Source organism: Acinonyx jubatus, chromosome B1, assembly GCF_027475565.1.
Source record: "Acinonyx jubatus isolate Ajub_Pintada_27869175 chromosome B1, VMU_Ajub_asm_v1.0, whole genome shotgun sequence".
NCBI classification, from domain to species: domain Eukaryota; kingdom Metazoa; phylum Chordata; class Mammalia; order Carnivora; family Felidae; genus Acinonyx; species Acinonyx jubatus.
Genome location: NC_069382.1, coordinates 47,606,153 through 47,633,669, shown reverse-complemented (window position 1 = coordinate 47,633,669; position 27,517 = coordinate 47,606,153). Strand labels below are relative to the sequence as shown.

General features: G+C 43.8%; 1 protein-coding gene across 1 annotated transcript in view; it reads right to left on the bottom strand.

The window, feature by feature from the left end:
* Positions 1-27,517, bottom strand: part of EPHX2 (epoxide hydrolase 2) — a 77,283-nt gene that overhangs the window by 46,852 nt on the left and 2,914 nt on the right. Inside the window, exons 2-6 of the mRNA XM_027070138.2 lie at positions 15,014-15,098; positions 8,241-8,397; positions 6,832-7,022; positions 5,012-5,134; positions 1,891-1,965 (exon numbers count right to left, since the gene is read on the bottom strand). Coding sequence (XP_026925939.1) covers positions 1,891-1,965; positions 5,012-5,134; positions 6,832-7,022; positions 8,241-8,397; positions 15,014-15,098 — 631 coding nt within the window. The remainder of the gene's footprint in view (positions 1-1,890; positions 1,966-5,011; positions 5,135-6,831; positions 7,023-8,240; positions 8,398-15,013; positions 15,099-27,517) is intronic.

Below are 27,517 nucleotides of genomic sequence, written 5' to 3'. Positions count from 1 at the left end.
GTCAAATGAGAAATGTATCGAAAGGGACTGGACCTTCAAGCCTCAGAGAAGAACAACCCTGTCCTTGGCGTTGAAGCCACAAGGATACAGCCCAGACCCCAAGCCCCAGGGAAAGAGTCCCTAGCTCCTCAATACCGGAGATGAGGTGTGAGGGGACCTCATGAAACGTTCACCCCTTCAGGAGCCCCCAAGGTTACAGGAGGGGCGGCGCTGACGCTGACCAATAGCTTCAGCCCTTTCTTTCTATCCGGCTTCCATTTATCCTTCCGTGCTTACCTCACCACGGCTGCTAAGAATTCACCGCGGCAGCCTCTGCCCTCACAGGGCCCATCCCAAGCGCTCCAGGAACCACTATTATACAAGGACCTGTGAATGTTTATCTCAGTAGACTGGAAGATCCCTGAGGTCACAGAAGACCCTCCATTTATCTCGGTATTTCTCTCCGTGCCTGGCAAATAACAAATACCCAGTAAATATTGAAGGGGCTGTCCTCCAGGGCAGCAGGGGGTACTACGCCCCGCGGTCTGCATGCGGTATTTTAATTACCGCTGACCCTTGAGCAAGGTGGGGACAAGGGGTACCAACCCCCACCCGGAGTCGAACATCTGCATGTAACTTTTGACTCCCCCAAAACTGAACTATTACTAGCTTGCTGTTGACGGGAAGCCTTACTGATAATAGTTGATTAACACGTATTTTGTGTTCTACGTCTCATATGCTGGAATCTTACAATAAAGTGAGCTAGAGGAAAGAAAACGTATCTGAGAAAATCATAAGGGAGAGAAAATGCATCTAGAGCACTGTTCTTACAAAATCCTCATATGAGTGGACCCATGCTATTCAAACCCATGTTGTTCAAGGGTCAACTGTAATCCACACAAGAACGCTGAAGGCAGGTATTAGTATCACCTCATTATAAAGCTGCGTACACTGAGATTCAGAGTGATAAAGAAATGTACCTGGGGGCACCTAGGTGACTCAGTCGGCTAAGCGTCTGACTCTTGATTTAGGCTCAGGTCATGATCTCGCGGTTTTGTGAGTTTGAGCCCCATGTCAGGCTCTGTGCTGATTCTGCAGAGCCTGCTTGGGATTCTCTCTCTCTCTCTCTGCCCCTCCCCAGCTTGTACTCTCTCTCTCTCAAAATAAATAAATAAACTTAAAAATAATTATTAAAAAAAGAAAAAAAGAAATGTACCTAAACTTGCAAACTTGGTGCCCATGCCAGGATTCAAACTGGTTCTGCCTATCTCCAAAGCAACTGTCCCATCTTGTTTAGCATACAAGCTGACCTGCAGCTTTGGGTCCCTTTTCATTTAAATGGGACCAATGACAAATTAAGAGAGATCCAAAAGTGAATCCACTGAATGGGGTTAGGACATTCTAATACCCTGCTCTGTATCCTGGCTGGCTCAGGAGTCGAGGCCCCTCTGCACATGGCCTTGGCTTTGCCATAGCCCTGACCGCCAGATGTTTTAATGACCACTTCTGTCCTTTGTCCTCAGTCTGGGTTCCTTGAGAACGAGTCTGTCTTGTTCTCATACCTGGCCCTTGCCGACACCAAGGCAGTGGGTGATGAATATGTGTTGGAATAGAAACAAGTTCTCCCCAGAACACAGGCCAGACACACATGCCCTTCAGCACCTCCGGGCCACTCAGGGCCCCATATAACCTGTTGTTCCAAAGGAGTCTGACTACATCTGTCACACTGCTTTGCATATCCTAAGGCGTGGTGCCTTCTGACTTCTGTGGACTGATGCTCGTGGGAAGTACTATTTCCCTACAAGCAGCGGATGTTCGGCTACCCTCAGTATTTAACAAATGTCTCTGCAGGTCCGTGTAGGTGACCTATTTAGGGAGGGCGCGGTGGCCTAGGAGAGAGCGCTCACATACCTTTATTGGCACATAGCCATGGCTCACGTCCCTCGGATTGCATGCGATTGGCAGAGCGGTGGCAACTTGGAGAAGCTGGATGGAAAAGAGGTACAGTAAGAGAGGCGGCAGCCTCCTTCTGTGAGAAGTTCTGAGAGAGCTTCCAGAACTCCAGAGTGCCGGCCTGTGCCGTGGCCTCCTGAGTCCTCCGGGGATTTCCCAGCCCATGCCCCTCTCCTGCAGGCACACAGCTACATTTCTCTTCTCCCCTCTCTCTCAGGTCAGAGTAGCCCATGACTGAGTCCTCTGACAGAAGGCTATGGCCTGTCAGCCTGACCCATTAAAATCCCCCTCGATTCTCTAAATTCTCTACCTTGCCTCTCCCAGCTGAGAGCCTGGTGTGACCTGGGAAACCACAGGTGGAAGACGGTGGGTCCTCCGTCAACCCGGGTCTTTGAATGGCTGCATGAAGCAAAGCCCCTGGCTGCCACCAACTGAACTTCACATAAGGAAAAAAAAACAACAAAAACCAACTGCTCTAAAACACTGAGATTTTGTACTTCAATTAATAGAATTCTTCTCTGTGGCAGTTCCTCAAGTGGTCACCCAGGCACCTCTTGGACAGCATTAGGAATGCAAAGTTCACCGTCCCATCACTGGATGGCTCTGCTGAAGGGATTCTCTCTCAAGATGGCCAAAATCAAACTCTCGGCCTCTGTATTCATCTGCTCGAGCTGCCATAACAATGTGCCACAGACAAGGTGACAGAAACAACGGACAGTTATGTCTCTCAGTTCTGGAAGCTGGGTTGGTTCTTCCTGAGGCCTCCCTCTTTGGCTTGAGAAGGCCGCCTTCACCCTGGGTCCTCACATGGTCTTCCCTCTGTGTGTGTGTGTGTCCTAACTGCCTCTTCTCATAAGGACACAGTCATACTGGTTTAAAGCCTACCCCAATGACCTCATTTTACCTTAATCACCGTTTTAAAAGCCCTATCTCCAAATATAGTCACTTCTGAGGTCCTGGGGCTTTCACATGAATGAATTTGAGGTGGAAGGGGGCAGAGTTCAGCCTGCAGTCCCCAGGTCTGTCCTCTGGAGTCCCAGGAGGTCAGATAACCCATCTTTGTATGACATCTGGGTAAAGAAGAAAATTCCTGAACAAAGGGTGCATAAGGGGCTCCTTTGACTCATTTGTGTCAGGTATCTTGAGACAAATGATAAAGGACAGGATGCTGAGCACACCTAAGTGAATTTATTCATGACAAGTGACATATTAGTGACTTCTACTGCTAGATCTCTCATCTTTAGTCCCAAGCTGTAATTGAGGAAGAAGTGGCTCCCATCAGCTATCCAGTTCTCTGACCTCTAAAGCGCAGGAAGTAAACTATGAAATCTACCTCCCTTTTAAACATGGAAGAGTCTGTCTGGGCATCCTCCGAGGGTGGGAAACAGAAGGCAAGCCCCCAACCTCTGTGGCATCTGGTGGGGATTCAGGGTGTGGTGGGAGGGATGGGCAGCTTGGTGGCCTCTGATGACAATGAGCCTTGTCGGGCCTGAGGAAGCCAAGACACTGACCATAGGCCAGTGTGCCTTGGGACCCTTCTTCTAAGGTATCCCTGGCTTCCTAGGTCACACCCTAGCAGATGTCCCACTGCTTCCAGGGCTGAGGGGGTGGGGGGGTTCCTGTTCTTATAGTTCTCCCGCCGTTTATACAATTTACAAAGCCTGTTCAGAACTGAGTCCCATAGCCTTCCTGAGAGATAAGGGGTAAGTCTCCTCCACTTAAAAAGGTGTAATTTTCATTGTCATTTCATTTTTCCTTTTATCTTGCCCATACTCTGGGGAACGAGACAGGTGAGGCACGGTTTACTTTTCTGATTTTACAGGACAGGTATCTGTGGCTCATATATGACCAGGGGATACTAGTCAGTGGGGCAAGCAGGTGGCTGCTGGGATTCCACGTTTTCTTCTCTGCTGCACAAGACCTCCAGGCTTGTGAAAGGATAAATCAAGTCTGGGCAAAACGCTTTGAGGTTGTGAAGTCATTAGATACACATTTTATATTTATTTGTTAAAGATGACAAATCAATTGTCCCTGTCATGGGGGCTAAATTTGTGTCCCCTCCAAATTCATCTGTTGACATCTTAATCCCCAGAGCCTCAGAATGGGACTGTGTTTGGAGATAAGGTCTTTAAAGAGGTCACTTACATTAAACGAGGTCATTGGAGTGAGCCTACTAGAGTTAAACTATAATCTGGCTGGTGCCCTTGTAAGAGGAGGACATTTGGACACACACACAGGGCAAGACCATGTGAAGACAGAGAGAATGTGGCCATCCATCTACAAGCCAAGGAGAGAGGCCTCAGAAGAAATCGTCCCACCAACACCTTAATCTTGGACTTCTGGCCTCCTAGCCAGACTGCCTTGGCCACCCAGTCTGTGTACTTTATGGCACCTCGGGAAACAAACGCAGTTCCCTTTGAGAAAATGGTTGGGATGGCTGTGACGTCCAGCTGGCTTAGCCAGGCGTATGTCCCTCCCTCCTCTTCATTATGCTGACACAAGCAAAGCAATGCATTCCTGCAAAAGGCTTGTATTAACTGTTCCGCCTGGGCTCAGCGGGCTCAGCCATCTCAGGTAGACTTCTCTAACAACAAAAGGTTCCTCAGCTCTGGCACAGAAGGCTAACCCCTAGGCCACCATCGGACATCATTAAGGGCATCCCATCCTCCTCTGTGAGGGATGGTTAACTAAACCGCTCTGCCTGAGTGCCAGCAGGCAGACCAGGTGAGGACTGTGCCCCGCACTCCCATGGGGTCAGGCCTAGCAGCTAAATTCTCAATATTTACTCTAAAAAGTCAAGGCTGGTGGGTTTGAAAGCCTCAATCTTGTCTTGGGTCTTGGTTCTTCTGACTCTGACTAGTATGGATTCTCGTGCTCAGAGCAGTTTCTCTGTTCATGACTGCAGAGAAAGAAATACAAAGCTCTTCAAGGACATCATGCTGATTGCACAATAGGTACTGGCCTCCCACCCAGGAGGTTCAAGAACTCCCAGAACCGGTTCTCCCCTCCCTTGCTGTTTCTTGCACACCTAAGCACCGGTGACTGGCCAAAACCCAACCTGGCGAAACCGTAAAGTTACCTGCACCCCAGTTACTTTCTCCAGTTCCCTCAGGGCTGTGTCTGTGTCACGGACGAGAATGGTGACCATCCCCAAGTCACGAGCTGGCTTCAGATTAGCCCCGATGTCATCCAAGAATACAACCTATATCCAAATAGCACAGATACTAGAATTACCACCGGCCAAAGCAAAACTCACGCGTGAGGGACAACACCAGTAAGAAACACATTAAAATGCAAACACTGGTTATTTTATGACAAGATGAAGAATTACTTTTTCTCCATATAATTATTTACTCTTAAAGTTAAAAATATTTAGGGGTGCCTGGGTGGCTCAGTCGGTTAAGTGTCCGACTTCGGCTCAGGTCATGATCTCCCAGTCCATGAGTTTGAGCCTCGCATCGGGCTCTGTGCTAATAGCTCAGAGCCGGGAGCCTGCTTCGGACTCTGAAGCTTCCTCTCTCTGCCCCTCTACCGCTTGCACTCTATCTCAAAAACAGAAAAACATTTTTTAAAAAAAGTTAAAAACATTTAATTACATGAGCATATGCATAAACATACAGATAGATACACTTATTCCCATGTGCACTTATGGGTTTCAGCCTGAATTCTGAAACTGTAAGAAAATTAAGGAAGGATATAAACTTATCAGGGTGACATCAAAATAAATTAATCTAGGAAATCAACATGTATGAACAGATGAACAGACAAAAAAAGTGCAGAAAAGAACTGTAATAAGGGCAGATACTAAAACAAATTATCAAGCCACAGAAGGTAAAAAAAAAGGGGGGGGTGGTGAGGGGGTGTTAGAAGATAGACATGTTAGTGAAATAGAAGAGAGCTGAGGAATAAACCCAAATATAAACAATTCGTGTTGTCTGCCCGATGAGGAAAAATAGTATTTGAAAGATTATATAATTATTTTAACTGTTTGGGGGGAAAAATGGATGTTTCCTTCACACCTCATCCCAAAATAAATTCTGAATGGAGCAAAGATTGACATTTTAAAGTTAAAAGAAAATCCTTAAAGTTGTAGAAGAAAGCGTAAGCGCATTCATCATCTTGGATTACGGCAGGTCTAGAATTCTAAGCAGCTCACACGACCCAAAAGTCAGAAATGAGAAGACGTTTATTTATACGCACACTAAAATTCAGAGCACTGTTACAAGGCTTAATCCAGGGACTAAGGGGAGCAAGAGCAAAGTTTGAGAGGAGAGAGGAAGACTTCTGGGATTGAGCTTGATAAGGATTCCCCATGACAGAGTTCAGGGTTTCATCTGATGAGCTCGTGGACAAGGTGGGGCCAATGAGAAAGAGTCAGAAACATCAGCGAAAGGAATTTAATCTTGTTCTGATTGCCTTTTTTGAAAATTAGAGGTGGAGAATACAAGGAAAACAGAGTTTTAGAAATAGATAATTAGAGACAATATAAAGACAGAATTTTAGGGGTGCCTAGAGAGACAGCTGTAATATTGGAGCCCACTTCTGCTCACCCTTTGGTGGGGTGACTCTTACCAGCCTTGTGGTCTTGGGAAAGTCTCCCAGGGTCTATGTTCCTTTATAGGTAAACTGAGGCAGCTGGTCAGCAGTTTTGACAATACCTGTTTTGACCAATAAAAGCCACAGAGAGGGGCCAGATCCCCACATCTTGTAGACTGTTCTAGACTGAAGGGATGGGTAAAGTCCTTTATAAGTCCTGGCCTGGGAGAACAGGACCCTGCCACTGGACCTAGAGGTCCTACCAGGCTCCAGATGTCCCCCACCTGCTCACTCCTCCACAGTTTTTCTTAATTGCAGTATCTCTAGAACATTCTTTTTCACTAAAAGGAAGTGTCTACATACCTCATTGGGGCTGGCGTTCAAGGTGTCCAGTACAAACTTGTAGATCCGAGGATCAGGCTTGGCCATTCTGATCCTGCATGACTCTATCAGGAAGTCGAAGTGTGGCCTCAGCTGACACACCAGCTGGGCCAGGATGCCCCTCTGAGCACTGTCATCCAGCCAGTTGTTGGTGAGGAGGCAGGTTGTATATCCTGAGAGAGAAGACACCAGTGACTGGACCAGATACAGGACTTTGCTCTGAAAAGCTCAGGGTACCCCACGGAGAAGGGGCCAAGCAGGGTTCTGTTTATTTACATCAACCTCTTGATGCCCAGCGTCTAAACTGACAGGTTGGAAAAGAAGCATCTTCACCCATTAGCACCTCCTGACACAGAGACCTGAGAGTGAGTTAACTGTGTACATTAAGGGCTTCCAGAAGCTTGGATAGAAACACTACATCCCTCAATTCCTTGCAACTGTAGAGCAAGAGGTTGTGACCTTCATCAGCTCATATGATCCTCACCACCTTTGGGGTAGGCGGGACAGATCTTACCATCCACTTTTACAGCAAACAGAAGCTCAGAAAAATTATGAGCTGCCCTGAGCCACACAGTGAAGGCAGAACCCAGCCGGCTCAGAACTGTGCCTTTGGACTGCCCTGCCAGTGCTTCTTCCAGTCTACAGTACTTAAGACTCAGCTCGACTATAGTTCGAAACACCTGCCTTAACTGTCAGAGACTGTATTCCCATTTCAAAACTAGAGGAATGTAAACAGAGACAGCATTATCCCCTGGAAGGGCAATAACCAGGAGCTTCTGGGAACAAGATACTGATAAGTCAGTGATGAGACCCTGTGCATGTAACATGAGTGAGAGATACGGACATGGGATGGCTTAGCCGCGACCAGATAAGTATACTGATGAGCGGGTAGAATGATTTCAAATATGCCTGTGACCAAGAGCTGGGTTCTGACACTGAATAAATGTCTATCGGATAAACATGATCTCACGTCTTAGACCATTTGACACCATCTGAATTCGTGTCAGCTAGCTCATAGCTCAGCCCCTTTGACATCCAAAGGTCAAGACAATCCCAGTTGCTTAAAAGGCCTTGATTTTCAATCACTGTGGCAAGAAGTTGGGTCATTCTGGTCATTACTAGTGTCACTAGAGGGAGAGAATTTTGCTCACAAGGCAGTCTCTGGCACAAATTGCTTTATTAAATAAAATTCTTACATTTTCCCAGCTATTCTGATGGTGTTATTTTTTGCCATTTGATAAAACTTACTTTGGGGCTATGTTTTAAGAATGGCTTTCCATCGAGGTCCAGAAGACTTGTGATCTCAGAGCACATCTAGATGTCTTCTGACCTAACCTTTCCAAGGGTTCTGGTGTGGATGGTTCCGAGAACGGCCAGTATTGGATCCTTACCCTGCTTTCTGAGAGCAAGAGCCGCCTGAAGCATGGGGTGGTTGATCTTTGTTGCAGCCGCCTTGCCAAAGATTTGACTTACAGAGAAATTCTCAGGGAGGCGGATTCCAGAGTCCTGAGAACACTTCCTGCAGTTTTCTTCCATGAGTGGCACCCACTGTAAAAATGAATTCATAAGGGACTATCAATTCGTACAACCCTTTGTACAACCCCTTGCTGTGATCCAGCAATTCCACTCCTAGACACACACCCAACGGGAATGTCACCATTCCCAAAAGACATGTTCACCAAAAGACATGTACATACATGCACTATTCTAGGGCACTGTAGCAGCACTGTTCCTAACAGTCCCACACTGCAAACTACACAAATGCCCCTGTGATGGGCTGAATGGTGTTTCCCCCAAATTTATGTTGAAATCTTAACCCCTCATACTTCAGAATGTGACTACTCTTGGAGGTAGGGTCTTTAAAGAGGTGATTAAGATAAAATGAGGTCAGGAGTGGGCCCTAATCTAATCTGACTGGTATCCTGGTAAGAACAGGAGATTAGGGGACACACACACACACACACACACACACACACACACACACAGGAAGGACTGAAGACACAGGAAGATGAACACTACAAGTCAAGAAGAGAGACCTCAGAAAAAACCAACCCTGTCACACCTTGATCTTGGGCTTCAAGGCTCCAGAGCTTTGAGAAAATAAATTTCTATTGTTTAAACCACTAAGTCTGTGATATTTTGTTACAGTGGGCCTAGATAACTAATATACTTATTAAGAGCAAAATGGATTATGATACATTTACGCGCTATGATAGCAGCCCTATTTGTAATAGTCACATTGAAAACTACCTAAATACCCAATAGCAGAATGATAGGCCATAAATGAACCCATGCATACGTGATCAAATAATTTACAACAAAAGAGCCGAGAATATACAATGGGAAAAGGACAATCTCTTCAATAAATGGTGTTGGGAAAATTGGACAGCAACATGCAAAACAATGAAATTTGACCCCATCCTACATCATACACAAAAATTAACTCAAAATGGATAAAAGACTGAAACCATAAAACCCCTAGAAGAAAACATAGGTGGTAAATTCCTTGACATAGGTTTTGGTGATGATTTTAGGAATCTGACAACAAAAGTAAAAGCAACAAAAGCAAAAATAAACAAGTGGGACTGCTTCAAACTAAAAAGCTTCTACACAGCAAAGGAAGACATCAACAAAATGACAAAATGAAAAGGGAAACCTATGGAATGGAAAAAACATATCAGATATCACATATCTGATAAGGAGCTAATATCCAAAATACATAAAGAACTCACACAACCCAACAGCAAAAAAAAGCAAACAATCTGATTAAAAAACATATGGAAGATCTGAAAAGACATTTTTCCAAAGAAGACATACAGATGGCCAAGAGACACATGAAAAGATGCTCAACATGACCAACCATCAGGGATATGCAAATCAAAACCACAGTGAGATATCACCTCTCACCTATCAGAATGGCTTTTACCAAAAAGACAAGAAATAACAAATGTTTGTGAGGATGTAGAGAAAAGGGAACCCCTCCGCGCTGTTGGTGGAATGTAAATTGGTACGGTCACTGTGGAAAATGATATGGAGGTTCTCCAAAAAATTAAAAATACAACTACCGTATGACCCAACATTCTACTTCTGGGTATTTATCCAAAGAAAACAAAAACACTAACTCGAAAAGATATCTGTACCCCCATGTTCACTGCAGCATTATTTATAATAGCCAAGGTATGAAAACGAACCAGGTGCCCATCAATGGATGAATGAATGGATAAAGAAAATGTGATATATAAATATAATTGAATGTTATTCAGCTATAAAGAAGAACAAAAATTTTGCCATTTGTGACAATATGAAGATCGAGGGCATTATGATAAGTGAAATAAGCATACAGAGAAAGAAAAATACCATATGATTTCTCTTACATGTGGAAACTAAATTAAAAACTGAAACCAAAACAAAACACCAAAAAAAAGCCAAACTCATAGATACAGAGAATATGGCTGCTAGAGGCAGGTGGGGGTAGGAGTGGGAACAATGAATGGGGGGGGGGGTCAAATGATAAAAAATAAGGGGGTTGCTCCTGGGTGGCACAGTCAGTTGAACGTCTGACTCTTGATTTCGGCTCAGGTCATGATCTCACAGTTCATGAGACTGAGCCCCATGTCGGGGTCTGCACTAACAGCTCACGGCTTGCTTGGGATTCTGTCTCTCCGTCTCTTTTCCCCTCCCCTGCTGATGCACTCTCTTTCTCTCAAAATATTATTTCTCTCAAAATAAATAAATAAACTTAAAAAAAAGACACAAATGCCAAAATGGATGCAAGATAAAATATAAAATGCAAATAGACCAAAGCCATTAAGGGAATTAAAAAAATAATGGAAGAATTCACCTTTCCATAAAAATAATAAAACTCTTCCAGGCTTAGACTATTATACAAGTAAAAATATATATATAGTTAAGTGGGAGAGTTACGTAAGTAGATTTGCATTTTAGGGAGGTCATCCTGGAAACAGTGAAGAGGGTTGGAGGAAGGGAGAATAATTAGAATTTTCACAAGTTCCCACCATCACAAATATCCACCTACTGGCATCTGTGGCCAAGAACTCCATCTTCCCTTCCGTTGCCATAGATAATGGTCTATTGCTCTTATCAAGTTCAACCCCTCCATCCAGATTCCATTCCTTTGGGCTTCAAGAACATGGCTCCATTGCGTCTCCCTTCCTTACTCCTCTATCAGCAACCTTCCTTGCTAGTGGATCATTGTCATCAGCATACAAGCATGTTGTTTTCATAAAGGAAACCTCTTTCCCCTCCCACTACTGTCCCATTTTTCTGCCCCACTTTGCCTGAAAACTTCACGTAGTCTTCAACCCCTTTTTCTCATTCTTTCCTGAACATCCTCTGATCAGGCTTTCACCTCCACATTCCAGAGGCTCCTCTAGGCAATGTTACCAATGACCTCCACGTTGTGTTGCTGTATCTAATGGGCACTCGCCAGCCTTCTACCTGACCTAGCAGTTGCATTGATACAGATGACCACTCTCTTCATCTGAAACTTGATAACTTCTTGGCTTTCAGGTCTCCTCACTCTCCTGATTTTTCTCTTATTGATGAAGATTCATTCTCCATCCCTCATTGCTGGGTCTTCCATATCAACCTGACCTTTAACATCAGAGTACCTGGGGGTCTGGATGCTCTATTTATACTTCCTTTCTCCACAATCATACTGAGTCCAATGGCATTAAAAGTGCCATCTACATGCTGTGTGTGTGTGTGTGTGTATTCATATTCAGCTTGGACATCTTTATTCAACTCTGGGTTTGCATATCCAGCTGCCTATTCTACATTCCATTTGGAGATCATTAAGCATTTCAAATTAAAATATCCCAAACTGGGCACCTGATTTCCCAGCCCCACAGTGATGAACAGCAACTGATACTTCTGGTTTGTTCTGGCCAGAAACCTTTTATCCTTCATTCCTCTCTCCTATTCACACTTGATCCATCAGGAAAAGCTGTTGAATCTATGGGCAAACTATTCCAGACTCGGACCACTTTTTACCGCTTCCACCAACATTCCTTTAGTCCAAGCTACCGCCATCTCCCACCAAGTCAGGTTTTAAAAGTATCATTCAGGAGGTGGATCTGAGGTTTGTCCTCCCATCTTCTCATTTGACTGCCTCTCGAATAAACCTTTTCCTTGCTGTAAATACATATATATACTGTCACTTCACCACTCAAAATCTCCCAGTGCCTTTCCATCTCAGGGTAAAAAAAAAAAGCAGAATGGATAAACAGATTGGAGTATATTCACACAATGGGATATGATGCAGCAATGAGAATAAAACTATCTATAACTACGCACAATAACATCTATGATTCTCCAAATATAAGGTGGAGGAAAAGATACCAGATACAAAAGAGTTCAGCTGCGTAGTGGTTCCATTTACATAAAGTACAAACAGTGATCTCTAAGGTTAGAAGTCCGGAAGTGTAGTTACTCTTGGAGAGGGGCGTGTCTAGAAGGGGCATAAGTGGGGTGTCTACAGTGTTGATCATGTTTTATTTCTGGATAAATAAAACATGCTGTCAGTGAAAATTCATTAAGCTGTACACTTGGTGTACTTTTCTGTCTGTGTTGCACATACAAATGATTAATTAAAAGATGACATTCCTTCCCATGATATGACCTTTTTATTTAAAAAAAAATTTTTTTTTCAACGTTTATTTATTTTTGGGACAGAGAGAGACAGAGCACGAACGGGGGAGGGGCAGAGAGAGAGGGAGACACAGAATCGGAAACAGGCTCCAGGCTCTGAGCCATCAGCCCAGAGCCCGACGCGGGGCTCGAACTCACGGACCGCGAGATCGTGACCTGGCTGAAGTCGGACGCTTAACCGACTGCGCCACCCAGGCGCCCGATATGACCTTTTTAAAAGACAATTGAACCTAAGTAGCATTGATCCTTGAACAATGTGGGGTTGGAGGCACTGACCCCCCATGCAGTCGAAAATGCACATATAACTTTTGACTCCCCAAAAGCTTAACTACTAATAACCTACTGTTGACCAGAAGACTTACTGATAACAGTTGATTACCACATACATGTTATATGTATTATATACTGTATTCACACGATGAAGTAGGCTAGAGAAAAGAACACATTATTAAGAAAATCCTAAGGAAGAGAAAATGCATTTACAGCACTGTATGTGTATTTATTGAAAAAAATCCACGTAGGGGTGGGCCCATGCTGTTCAAACGCACGTTGTTCAAGGGCCAACTGTTATTTGGTTTTTCAGGCCTGCTACACACAGACTAAAGAAGTCTGAATGGGTGCAGGGTTTTTACGGCAATAAGATATTCACTCTAGTATGTTCACTGAAAACATGTTGCACTTCCCTCTTTCCTTATCTTTCAACAATATTACTGCAGATTTTTTATTGACTTAGCATTTATTCTCAACAGTGTCATTACTTTTCACTCCCCAGTGGCCACAGTGTGTGTGTGTGTGTGTGTGTGTGTGTGTGTGTGTGTGTGTGTGATGTGCCTTCACAGAATAGGTATGCTTTTGCTTTCTACTACAGTGCGCCCTAAGTTCTCTGACAGACTAATAGGTAGCTGTAATCTGTAAAAAGTTTTTTTTTAATTAATTTTTTAACATTTATTCATTTTTGAGAGTGAGAGACAGAGCATGAGCGGGGGAGGGGCAGAGAGAGAGGGAGGCTCCAGGCTCCGAGCTGTCAGCCCAGAGCCCGACGCGGGGCTCAAACACACAGACTGTGAGATCATGACCTAAGCCGAAGTCGGACGCCAACTGACTGAGCCACCCAGGCACCCCTAAAAAGTTTTAAAATATAGACTGTGTTCTCTGTGTGCTTATGAAATAGATTCTCAATAGCCTTTCTTCTTCCAGACACAAACAGAATTCAAGTGGTTTCAAATCTTGATTATTTTGTTAAAAAACAATTGGGGCGTGGCGCCTGAGTGGCTCAGTCGGTTATGATCTTGCAGTCTGTGAGTTCGAGCCCTGCATAGGGCTCTCTGCTGACAGCTCCTCCCCCACTCACACTCTGTCTCTCAAAAGTGAATAAACATTAAAAAAAATAATAAAAATTAAAAAAATAAAAAACGAGATTGTAGTAACAATAATAACTACTATTTATTGAGCACCTACTATGTGCCAGGCACTGTGCTAGACACTTTCCAAGCTTCCTAACAGCCTATGAAATAGAGAGCATACCACTCTCATTTTGACTGAGACTTTGACAGGTTAAGCAACTTGTTGGGGTCACAAAGTCTGTAAGTGGGAGCTGTGATTCAAATCCTGCGCTGATCTAGCAATCCCTTCTAAGGTATATATACCCAGGAGAATTGAAAGCAAGATGTCAAACAGATAATAGTACACCCATGTTCACAGCACTATTATTCACAATAACCAAAAGGTGGAAACAACCCAATGTCCATTGACAGGTGAATGGATAAACAAAATGTGGTCTACCCACACAATGGAAAACAAACCATCCTTAAAAAGGAAAGAAATCCTTTCACATGCCACAGCACGGATGCACTTTGAAGACACCGTGCTAAGGGAAACAAGCCAGTCACAAAAGGACAAATACGGCATGATTCCACTTAGATGATATAGCGAGAGCAGCTACATACATAGAGACAGAAAGTTCAGCAATGGTTGCTGGTGGCTGAGGAAAAAGAAGGATGGGGAGTTCTTGTTTAAGGAGTATAGAATCTCACTTTTGCAAGATGAAGAGTTCTGGAGATGCATGGTGGTGATGCATTCACAATATGAATATACTTTACATTACAAAATTATATGCTTAAAGCGATCAAGATGGTAACTTTTCTATTATGTGTATTTTGCCACAATTTAAGGTAAAAACAAAACAAAACAAAACAAAAGCTACTCTGGCTGTTGTAATTCACTGGCATAGATCTTCAAAGGGTTGGAAATTTTCCAGTCATGGGGTATATCCTGCTGGCTGGCTGAAAGAGACAATACACCAGTCTTAAATATCTCTTTGTGTGTCTCTGGGCCTCCATACCAGTCTCAGGAGGTAACTACTAGAAGGGGTAAATGGGTAAAGCAAACGTGAGTTTGCCCTCAGGGAGCTTCTAGTCAGTGCGGGAGAATGGGTGTGTGGGCACAGAATGCCTTCTCAGGGAGGTGGGGGGCGGTCTATGAAGTTTCCCCTTACCTGGGAATATGTGATCTCTCCCCTCATGAGGCGGGCACTGGGACCATCTGGGCCTCCTTTCTGGAAAGCTTCATTCAGAAAGCCTCTGGAAGACGCAAAGGAACAACATCACCAATGTTCGGATAACTTCATCACAGCACCACGTAGGGGACGGACACTATTTATATCCACAAACTGCTGTTAGAAAGGCATTCTGCCATGAAGGGGGAAATGCAAAGTTCAAGTTGGAATCTTAGTCTGAAAGTGCAATCCAACTGTGACATGAGACCATAAACTAAATGATGAATATGCCCACAGGTGAAGCAGCTCATGGGCGACCACGTAGCAGAGACTCTTCAACTGGTCTTACTTAAGGGACAAAATCAGACCAGATATGCAGTCATTCCTGTTTTCAGCTCATTTGCACACGGCATCGCTCCCAATGACTGCTTTATTAGTACATATTCTTCAAAGGGAATGAAATATTTTTTCTGGTTTTGATTCTGAACATAGTTTCTTCTTTCTTTCTCTCTCTCTCTCTCTCTTTCTTTCTTTCTTTCTAAATAGATTCCACTCCCAATGTAGGGCTTGAACTCACAACCCTGAGACCAAGAGTCACACACTCTACTGACTGAGCCAGCCAGATGCCCCCAACCATATAGTTCCTATTTCATTTTAACCTTATTTAAGTTTTAAAAAGTTTTCTCATGTCATGAGCTAAATTGTGCCCTCCCCCAATTCATATGTTGGAAGTCCTAATCTCCAGTACTTCAGAATGTGACTGTATTTGGAGACAGGCCTTTGAAAAGGGGATTAAGTTAAAATGAGGTCATTAAGGTGGGACCTACACCAAAAACTAACTGGTGTCCTGAGGAGCAATCCGGGCACAGACATGGACAGAGAGAAGACCATGTGAAGACACAGGGAGAAGACAGCCATCTACAAACCAAGGAGAGAGGCCTCGGGAGCAACCAGCCCTACCACCACCTTGATCTCGGACTTCTAGTCTCTGGAACTGTTGTGGAAGCCACCCGGTCTGCGGTACTTAATAATGGCAGCCCTAGTTATCTAACACACCTCAGTTCACATTCATCCCTTATACACAGACCCAAGGAGTAGTAGACACAGAGGGAGAGAGGTCAGCTAATTACCTTTTCACTTCCCTATACTACAAAATATAAGTTTCCATTCCGATTTCCTGATAATTTCCCGCCCCCAGCGGTGGATGAGCTACCCTCACAGGGCTGGCTGGGCGACATCAGACAGACGAAGGATGGGACATACATGGCAGTGGCACGTACACACATCTCTGCTCCCCCGTCCCCCTGGCTGATGTGGATAGTCTATCACCACATCCTACTCCATTGAGTCCAAATACCAATGTGCAATCCTTCTTAATACAGTGCCCCAGGCAAAATATTTACAACGGACTGGAATTGGCAAGCCAGTTAAAATTATTTGCCATGCGCAAGACGACAAACATCTCGAATCTGGGAGTTTCATTTCTGATAACAGTCAACCTACCTTTTATGCAACTAACCCTCTTGCAGGTAACAAGGATCAACTTTGCACAAAATATACATAGATATATTTCTAGTACTTGCAGCCTTGTTCAACTTTCCAGTAATAACAATGGTGTTGCCACACCTTTGCTGTCAGTTGTCTTTTTGTAATTTATTTTTCTTTTTTTTAAGATTGTGTTTTTAAGTAATCTCTGCACCCAACATGAGGCCCCAGCTTACAACCCTGAGATCAAGAGTGGCCTGGTGTACTGACTGAGCCAGCCAGGCACCACCTACCCCAGTTGTCTTTTTTTTTTTTTTTTTAAACTGTTATTAAATGGCAATTACAATACCATCAAATTCACATTTTAAGTGTATGATTCAATGATTTGTAGTAAATTGTATTACAAAGCTGTGCAAACATCAATACATTCCAGTTTTAGAACATTTCCATCACCCCAAAAGATCCCTCTAGTTTGTTTTAAGTTTATTTATTTTGAGTTGGGGGGGGAGAGAGAGATCCCAAGCAGGCTCCACAGTCAGCACAAAGCCTGATGTGGGGCTCGAACCCACAAACCATGAGATCATGACCTGAACAGAAACGAAGAGTTCAACCAAGAGTTTGTTTAAGCAACTGAGCCATCCAGGCACCCCTGCCTTCCAGTTTTAAGAATCAAGAGACAATTCAACTCAACAACCTTTTATTGAGCACCTAAGGTGTGTAAGACATCGTGCCAGGTGCTGTGATATAAAAATGGAAAAACAGGATTGTATTCTTAAGGAGCTTATGGGGGAACAAGGGAGGCAACCTATAGACAAATAACTAACACGTTGGATGAGTAGGATGGAAAGCAAAGGGAAAATTACTTTTGTGCCCGGAGAATGTGGGCTGATAAAAGAAAAGGAGCTGAGGGAAGAATATAATTGTAGACGAAGGAGGTACCAATGTATCTAAAACCACATCAGGCAATAATAATAATAATAATAATAGCAATCTGAGAAAGAACATTGTTGAATTTGAAACCACGATTTCCAAATTCTAAGGGTGGCTAATAAGAGCCATGAATGGTGAAATGGCCATTACAGAAAATGAAATTAGTGAATCAAAAGGCACGATACATTTTTCAAGGACAAATAGTAAAATGATGAATTAAAGTTAATGAGCAAAAAGATGAGACCTGAGAGGCCAAATGCCTTCCATAAACAAACAAGAATTCTAGAAGGATAGGGACATCTGGGTGGCTCAGTCAGTTGAGTGTCAGACTTCAGCTCAGTCATGATGATCTCAGGGTCTGTGGGTTCGAGCCCCACGTGGGGCTCTGTGCTAACAGCCCAGAGCCTGGAGCCTGTTTTGGATTTTGTGTCTCCCTCTCTCTCTGCCCCTCCCCTGCCCGTACTCTGTCTCTCTGTCTCTATCTCTGTCTCAAAAATAAACATTAAAAAAATTTCTTTTTTTAATTTAAAAGAATTCCAGAACGATAGATCTGAGAAGCAATACAGCAATAACAGGAGAGCATTTCTCAGCACTGAAGAAAGATTTGAGTCCTCAGGTCAAAAGTATACCAATTACCAAGGCAAAATTAATGAAAAATAAAAACACAAAAAGACCCCACAACAGGCATATGTTGGAGAACTATGTCAATTCCTAGGATAAAAAAAGGGTAACAACCTTTTTACAGAAAAACAGATTTACACAAAAGAAAAACAATTCAAGCTAACATTAGTTGTCTATCTGCAACTTTAAGTGTCAGAAGATTGTGGAGGAACCACTCACTAGACATTAAGATAAAAAGAAACAGCCCAAAAATTCTAGCCCCAGACAACTTTTTTTTTTAAGTTTATTTACTTTGAGAGAGAGAGACAGAGAAAGAGAGAGAGAATCCTAAGCAGGCTCTACACTGTCAACGCAGAGCCCAACACAGGGCTCAATCTCACAACCGTGAGATCAGGACCCAAATCAAGAGTCTGGACGCTTATCTGACTGGGCTACCTAGGTGCTTCTAGCTCCAGACAATTTATTATACATTTGTGAAGGCAACAGAAAATCTCAGCCATGTAAAAGTAATGTTTACCATCACATGCCTTGCCAGGAAAAAAAAAGAAAGAAAGAAAAAATTCAAGAAAGATTTCCAGTCAACTTAACATAGATCAAAGTAAAAAGTTGAGAACAGGACAAATGCAGTTTATAAGAAATTGGAAATTTAAGTTTTTAAAAATATCATTTGTCATAGCATTAGAAGAAAACAACTAAATCTAATGAAAGAATTTTGAGACCTCTACACTGAAAACTACAAAACTAAGAGAAATTAAAGACCTCAATAGATGGAGAGATCTGCATCAAGTTCATGAATCAGGAGACTTAATATGGTTCACGGAAGATTCTCACCAAACTGATAGAAAGATTCAATTCACTCCAATCAAAATGCCAGCAGATTTTGTGTATAAGTGTGAAAATTGACACACTCATTATAAAATTTATCTGGAAACACAAAGGACACAGAACAACCAAATAAATCTTCAAGAATAAATACGAAGGATTTATATTATAAGATTTTAAGATTTGTTATAAAGCTATAATAATTATGACAACGTGGTATTATTGCAAACATAGACAAATTATCAAATATCAAATTAATATAACAGGCAGGCTAGAAATAGGCCTCCACATATATGGTCATTTGATTTTTCAACAAAGACACCACTAACATTTAATGTAGGAAAGATTTTTTTCATTAAATGGCATTACAGTAACTGAATATCCATGAGTGGGGGGCTTCACACCATTTACAAAATTTGTTTTGAAGTGGAACATAGACCTAAATGTGAAAGTTAAAACAATCCAGCTTCTAGAAGAAAAAGCAATATGGGCCGTCTGGGTGGCTCAGTCAGTTAAGTGTCTGACTCTTGATTTCAGCTCAGGTTATGGCCTCAGGGTTCATGAGTTCCAGCCCCACAACAGGTTCACGTTCTCTCTATGCCTCCCCCACGCATGCACACTCTCTCTCAAAATAAATAAGTAAACTTAAAAAAAAAGAAGAAAGAGCAACATCTTCATGACCTTTAAGTAAGCAAAAATTTCTTAAAAGGACACAAGAAGCACTAACATAAAACAAAACAATGATAAATTAGATGTCATTAAAATCAAGACTTTCTGTTCATCAAAGACATCATTGAGAAAGTGATGAGTAAACCATACACAGGGAGATGTTTGCAATATATACATATGACAAAGGACTTCTATCAAGAATATAAAAAGAATCCTAAATCTTTTCTCAATAAGGGAAAGATGACCCTATTGAAAAATGGGCAAACAACTTAAACAAGAATTTCACTCAAGAGAATTACCAAATGGCCAATAAGCATATAAAAGGAAGCTCAACATCATTATTCATCAGGGAAATACAAATTAAAACCACAATGAAGGGTGTCTGGGTGGCTCAGTCAGTTGAGCTTCCGACTTTGGCTCAGGTCATGATCTCTTGGCCCTTGAGTTGGAGCCCCGCATTGGGCTCTGTGCTGACAGCTCAGAGCCTGGAGCCTGTTTCAGATTCTGTGTCTCCCTCTCTCTGACCCTCCCCCATTCATGCTTTCTCTCTCTCTCTGTCTCAAAAATAATTAAACATTAAAAAAAATTTTTTTTAAACCACAATGAGATGACACTATATACCCACCAGAACCACTAAATTTAAACACCCTGACAATGTCAAGGACTAATGACCTTGTGGAGAAAGTGAAACTCTCTTCCACTGTTGGTAGGAGTATAATTTGATAGCAGTTTAGAAAATAGCAGTTACTGGGGCGCCTGGGTGGCTCAGTTGCTTAAGCATCTGATTTTGGCTCAGGTCATGATCTCGCAGCCCGTGAGTTCAAGCCCCGCATCGGGCTTTGTGCTGACACCTCAGAGCCTGGAGCCTGCTTTGGATTCTGTATCTTCCTCTCTCTCTGCTCCTCCCCTGCTCATTCTCTCTCTCTCTCTCAAAAATAAATAAACACTAAAAGAAAAAGAAAGAAAGAAAATGGCAAAATAAGCACTTTGATATCAACACAGGGCACATACCTCTGTGCAATAAAGTTATAAGGCACACACACCTTTATGCAACGATTAAGATGGCATTGAAAAATGCAAAACTAAGAGAGTGGGGATGGTATCAGGACAGCACACTGAGCATGTATCTATTTCTCTTTCTGCCTAAAATCCCACTAAGAGCATACAAAAGATACCCTTAAGAGATTTAAAAAGAAAAACAACTTCCATGGTTAAGAAAAACAAGAAAACGGGGCGCCTGGGTGGTGCAGTCGGTTAAGCGTCCGACTTCAGCCAGGTCACGATCTCGCGGTCCGTGAGTTCGAGCCCCGCGTCGGGCTCTGGGCTGATGGCTCAGAGCCTGGAGCCTGTTTCCGATTCTGTGTCTCCCTCTCTCTCTGCCCCTCCCCCGTTCATGCTCTGTCTCTCTCTGTCCCAAAAATAAATAAACGTTGAAAAAAAAATTAAAAAAAAAAAAAGAAAGAAAACGTAAATTATCGGACTAAAAAGTATGAGAAAATCTGGAAGACAGATGTAGCTTGGAACATATGGACTAAAAAAAGGGAGAAAGGAGGAAAACAAGAGCCCGAACATGTGAAAAGAAGTCTACTGTTGTTCTTTCCCCATGAAGTCCCAGGGCAGGTTCAAAGTCACTGTCAATAAACTCCATGAGTAGAAAGTGGACTCGGGGACTTCTGACAGCTGAGCTGGTGCCTCCCCTCCCTGCTACCATTTCATCTATTCACTAACAAACACTCACTGAGCACCTTCTATGTGGCAGGCACTGTTAGAGGCAACATAGAAGAAGGAGTGAACAAAAATCTCTCTTCAGGAGCTCACATTCTAGTGGGGGGAGAAAGAGAATAAACTGGTAAATTACACAGAGTGTTAGTGATACTGAGAAAAATTAAGTTGTAAAGGAGGCAGACAGTGTTCTAGCCATTACTGCTACCTAAAACATCAGCCCGAAACCTGTGGCTTAAAACAATCAGTCGTTTTATTATCTCTCAAGGTTTCTGCGGGTGTCAGGAATTAGGGAAGGGCTCAGCTGGGAGGTTCTGGCTGGGGATCTCTCCTGTGTCCGCAGACAGCTAGAACTGGATGGGGGAAGGGAAGGGCTGAAGCAGCTGGGGGCTGACCAGGTATGTCTCTTTTCAAGCAGTCTCAGGGCCTCTCCGAGTGGTCTCCCCAAGTCAGTTGGTGTTAAAAAGAAAACCACAGGCTCCAAACACAGTTACTTTCCTTAAGGCCCCACATCAGTAAGACTTCCTTCTTACCTAAATGGAGTTTCAGTCTCCACCCCAAAAATGGAGTTTTGGCCTCCACCCCAATCACTCCGTTGGCCTTCCTGGTGACCAGTCCCAACCATGAAGATTTGTAAGCTCCCCCCATGAGTCACCTCATTGCCTAGCAATGGCACTCCTCTCCCTCAGGAAATTCGAAGGGCTTTAGAAGCTCCGTGCTAGGAACCCAGGACAAACACCAGACAAATTCTTCATTATACAAAAAATAAAGACACCAATAAACATGCATGCTGATAGAAAAGGTTCTATTAATGGAATAAATTACTATATATGCACATTAAAAAATCATAGGTAGGGGCGCCTGGGTGGCTCAGTCAGTTAAGCATCCAACTGACACTCAGGTCATGATCTCATAATTCATGAGTTCAAGTCCCACATTGGGCTCTGTGCTGACAACATGGAGCCTGCTTGGGATTCCCTCTCTCTCTCTCTCTCTCTCTCTCTCTCTCTCTGCTCCTCCCCACCTCATGCTTTCTCTCTCTCTCAAATAAACTTAAAGAATAAATAAAGGGGCGCCTGGGTGGCGCAGTCGGTTAAGCGTCTGACTTCAGCCAGGTCACGATCTCGCGGTCCGTGAGTTCGAGCCCCACGTCAGGCTCTGGGCTGATGGCTCAGAGCCTGGAGCCTGTTTCCGATTCTGTGTCTCCCTCTCTCTCTGCCCCTCCCCCATTCATGCTCTGTCTCTCTCTGTCCCAAAAATAAATAAACGTTGAAAAAAAAATTAAAAAAAGAAAGAATAAAAATAAAATAATTACAGCTTACCTTAAAGAGATAAGAAACAAAATGTACCCATAAGAAGACTAGAAATAAAATGTTCCTCCCCCGTTAAACTGGAGAAAAAGAAAACTTGGTCAACACAACTACAGACAGGAAAAAGAGGAATAAAGGAAGAAATAGCAGAAGCGGTGGTTAAGTAGAAAACACAAAACATCATGGTAGGAATCAATCAAAGTGACAAACAATCCAGGACAAAAATGGCAAAACAGCGTAACAGGTAAATACCAAAGGAAGAGCTACAAATGGCCAATTAAAATGAATAGCGAAGAGGAAAATGAAAACTTGCACAGTAGGGTGCTATTTTTCACCCATCTGCATGGCAAAAATTTTAAAGGGTCATCCCCGCTACGGGGAGGCTCTGGGGCTGGGTTTCTGATATGCTGTCAGGAAAGGTACAGTGTTTTTACAGAAGGCTTTGGCAGAATCCATCAATAACTTACATGTAAATGCACTTTCACCTGATGTTTCCACTTTTAGCAAACTACCCTAGGGAGCTATTGCAGGGACACTGTAACATTGATGATTAAGAAATAACAAAATGTCCATCAAGAGGGAAAATGCTTAAATGAACGATGGCATTTCCACGTTGTGGAATACTATGGAGTGGTTAAAAAAAGGAAAAGTAGATATATATAAATAGACACAGGAAGATGTCCAATTGTTAAATGAAGTAATTGAAACTAAGCAAATTAAGTAAAAAAAAAAAAAAAAAATTAAGGCCTAGAACAGTATGTGTGCCACAATCCTATTGTTTTTTTTTAATCTTAGCTTTCTACCAATCTACCAAACTCCACACCCGAAAAACAAATAATCCAGTGAAGAAATGGGCAGAAAACATGAATAGACACTTCTCCAAAGAAGACATCCAGATGGCCAACAGGCACATGAAAAGATGCTCAACGTCGCTCCTCATCAGGGAAATACAAATCAAAACCACACTCAGATACCACCTCAGGCCAATCAGAGTGGCCAAAATGAACAAATCAGGAGACTATAGATGCTGGAGAGGATGTGGAGAAACAGGAAGCCTCTTGCACTGTTGGTGGGAATGCAAATTGGTGCAGCCGCTCTGGAAAAGTGTGGAGGTTCCTCAAAAAATTAAAAATAGATCTACCCTGGGACCCAGCAGTAGCACTGCTAGGAATTTACCCAAGGGATACAGGAGTGCTGATGCCTAGGGGCACTTGTACCCCAATGTTTATAGCAGCACTCTCAACAATAGCCAAATTATGGAAAGAGCCTAAATGTCCATCAACTGACGAAAGGACAAAAAAGATGCGGTTTATATACACAATGGAATACTACTTGGCAATGAGAAAGAACGAAGTATGGCCTTTTGTAGCAAGTTGGACGGAACTGGAGAGTGTTATGCTAAGTGAAATAAGTCATACAGGGATACAGATAACCATATGTTTTCACTCCTATGTGGATCCTGAGAAACTTAATGGAAGACCATAGGGGAGGGGAAGGACAAAAAAAAAGGTTAGAGAGGGAGGGAGCCAAACCATACGAGACTATTATTAATGGGGGGTGGGAGGGAAGAGAAGGTGGGTGATGAGCACTGAGGAGGGCACTTGTTGGGATGAGCACTGGGTGTTGTATGGAAACCAATTTGATGATAAATTTCATATTAATAAAAAAAAATAAACCTAGCTATCTACCAAACTACCTATGTACCAAACCGTGCATCGATGTGCCTGCAAATTCAGATAAGCAAGTGACAGACAGACAAGGCCTTATCTGAAACCTCAGAACCAGAGGAGTTTCAAAAGTCAGAACTGTTCAGATTGTAACAGTAAAGAACTGGGGGATATACCATGGTAAGTAACCCCTCTAGGAGGGTCTGGGGCAGCCCTCTTAATCAAAACCATTAGTATTTCTGTGGTGAAATGTGTGACTACTCACAGCAATGGGATAAAAATGAAAAACAGCCCCATACTTGTTCAGTTCGGATTTACTACCAAAACGAGGTCAGATTTTGTGGTCAAATGAAGTCAGGCCCAGGTTTTGCTATAAAGAATTATGGGGGTGGGGGGGTGGCGCCTGGGTGCTCAGTCAGTTAAGTGTCCAACTTCAGCTCAGGTAATGTTCTCATGGTTGGTGGATTTGAGTCCCGCGTCAGGCTCTCTGCTGTCAGCACAGCACAGTCTGTTTTGGATCCTGCGTCTCCCCCTCTCTCTGTTCCTCCCCCGCTTGTACTTTCTCTCAAAAATAAACACACACAAAAAAAAGAATTACGGGGGGGGGACCCTCTAAAAACCCCCTTGGTTTTGGATTAAATGAACTAGGTATCAACCACGATTACAGGGATGGGGAGAGGAAGAGGAAGAGGGACCTGTATTCCTTTTTTTTTTTTTAAGTTTATTTATTTTGAGAGAGAGAAAGAGAAAGCGAGTGAGCAAGAGCAGGGAGGGGCAGAAGGAGAGGGAGAGAGAGAGAATCCTGAGTAGGCTCCACACGGCCAGAGCAGAGCCCGATGCAGGGCTTGAACCCACAAACCATGAGATCATGACTCAAGCCAAAAATCCAGAGTCAGACATTTAGCCGACTGAGCCATCCAGGCGCCCCAGGACTTGCATTACTTTTCTGTGCTATTCTGTTAGTTTGAAAATTTTCATAACAAGGATGCATCTGTGTATTAGTTGTGAAGTTAAAACCTATGTGTAAAAGAAAATAAAGAGAAAGATGCTTCAGAGATAATTTAAAATCCCAGAGGTAGTAAGTAACAGGCATAAAACCACTACAAATCTGGGAGCTGCCCCCGGAGCTCCTGGAGGCATTCAACAAATACTTCCTGATACAGCACGCAGGATACAGATAAGAAGACCTGATTCTCAAATACCCTTTCTGTATTTGCTGACCCCTTGTTTCTCTTGCTAAAAAAACATTTACTGAGCACTGCATACAACAAGCACCTCGGGTTCTAGCACATACATTTTTCTTTTTGGTTTGTTTATTTTTATTTATTTATCTAGAGGGGGTGGGGGGAGCACAAGCAGGGGAGGGGCAGAGAGCGAGGGAGAGAGAATCCCAAGCAGGCTCCTTTCAGCTAGCACAGAGCCCGATGTGGGGCTCGAACTCGTGAACTGTGAGATCATGACCTGAGCTGAAGTGAAGAGCCGGACACAACCGACTGAGCTGTCCAGCACCCCCTTGAACATACACTTTTGAAAGGACCTGATACTCTCCCCATCCCTGGTGTTCAGGCCAAGTGCACCGGGCGGACCTTCCATAACAAAGCTGTGTGCGAAGGTATTACGTGAAACACGACTGTCTACACAGCGGATCCGGATCTCAGGGCGCCATCCTGGCTCCTCTAGATCATGTCAGCCTCAGCTGTCAAGGTGACCCCCATCTCCAGCACCCCGACCCTCCCAGGACACTGGTCCGAGGGGGTCACCGCCAACAGTGGAGTCTCCCCGTCCCTCCTCCTGCTGTGCGATGCCACCGATGCCCACCGGAAGAAGCTGCACCCTCCTGTTCCAGGCCAGGTATTCAGGCGTCTCCACTGCTGGAGTTCAGGATGGCCGCCCAGGCCCCCAATCACCTTGTCCTCTGGCAGGAATGTACGGATGTCCAGGACCCTCCCGCCCTCTCCCCCTCACGGCTTCGGCACAAGGCTCTCGGGCCTCCTAGGATCCCCACTGGGCCCTTCAGCACAGCTTCCTCACCTTCCATGCCTGTGACCTCGCTCACAGAAGGACTGGCTCACTTCGGCTCCAACCCCTGCCGGGCTTCACCGTCACCGGGCCTGCTCTACCAGCAAGCGCCCGAACTCCCGGGTCTCAATCGAGCATCAGCCTCTTTCCTCTGACCGGTGTACCTGACCCATCACCCCAACAACCGGCTACCTTGCATTCGAGCACCTGTGATTTTACCTCCCCTCCACCCCAGCTCAAAACCCCTGAGACAGTCACCGCTATCAAAGCAGGTACACGCTCAGCCTGACTTTCCTGTCTCACTACAGCACAGGAACAAGCAACTCCCCTGCTTGTCTCCCACGACGTCCCTCATCTCTGGCCACACTCAATCTTCTAGTGCACATTCCATGCTTTCCACCCCCCCATCCCCCAAGCCTTTGCTCATGCTGCTCCCTTCATCTGGAAGGTTCTCCCTTCACATCTCTCCCCATCAACCTCTTACCAGTCTTCTCAGGCTCTGCCTCCACTAAGGCTTTCCTGGTTCTCCAGCTTAGGCCTAATCCGTCCCTCTTTTGAACCACCCAAAAACTTTGTCCCTTTGATGGCACTGCCTTCATCTTGAGCTCTGGCCATGTGTGGATGCCTGAGTTTGCATACCGGATGCCAAGCACGTTGAAAATGTACAGTGTAAGGCAGGCTCTTCAGGCTCACCTTCTTTTTTTTTTTTTTCTTTCCATGTTTATTTGTTTAAGAGCGAAAGAGAGTGAGAGAGCCCACGGGAGTGGCAGAGAGAAAGAATCCCAAGTAGTCTCCGGGCTGTCGGTGCAGGGCCCGACATGGAGCTTGAACTCACGAACTGCATGCAAGATCATGACCTGAGCCAAACTCAAGAGTGGGATGCTTAACCAACCGAGCCACCCAGGTGCCCCAGGCTTACCTGCTGAATGAATACCTTCACGGTTAGTTCCCAGACTCCAAAGGCTAAGAAGGTCAAGATTATGGACTCTGACCTCCTGGCACCAGCTAGCTTTGCTATCTCCTGTTTTATGACTGCTGGGCCTTAACCATGGCACAGAGGGAGTGCAAGAGTCTTTGCAACTATAAACAGAATATGCCTAATGGAGCACTTTACACATGCACGAGACTTTTATAAAGAAATGTGTCACAATACAGCTGTCCATCCACCTTACATGTTACCTAATTTAACCCTCACAAAAATTTCTAGAAGGCATTTTCTTATTTTAACATGAAGACCAGGGTTATAGAGGAGTTGACTA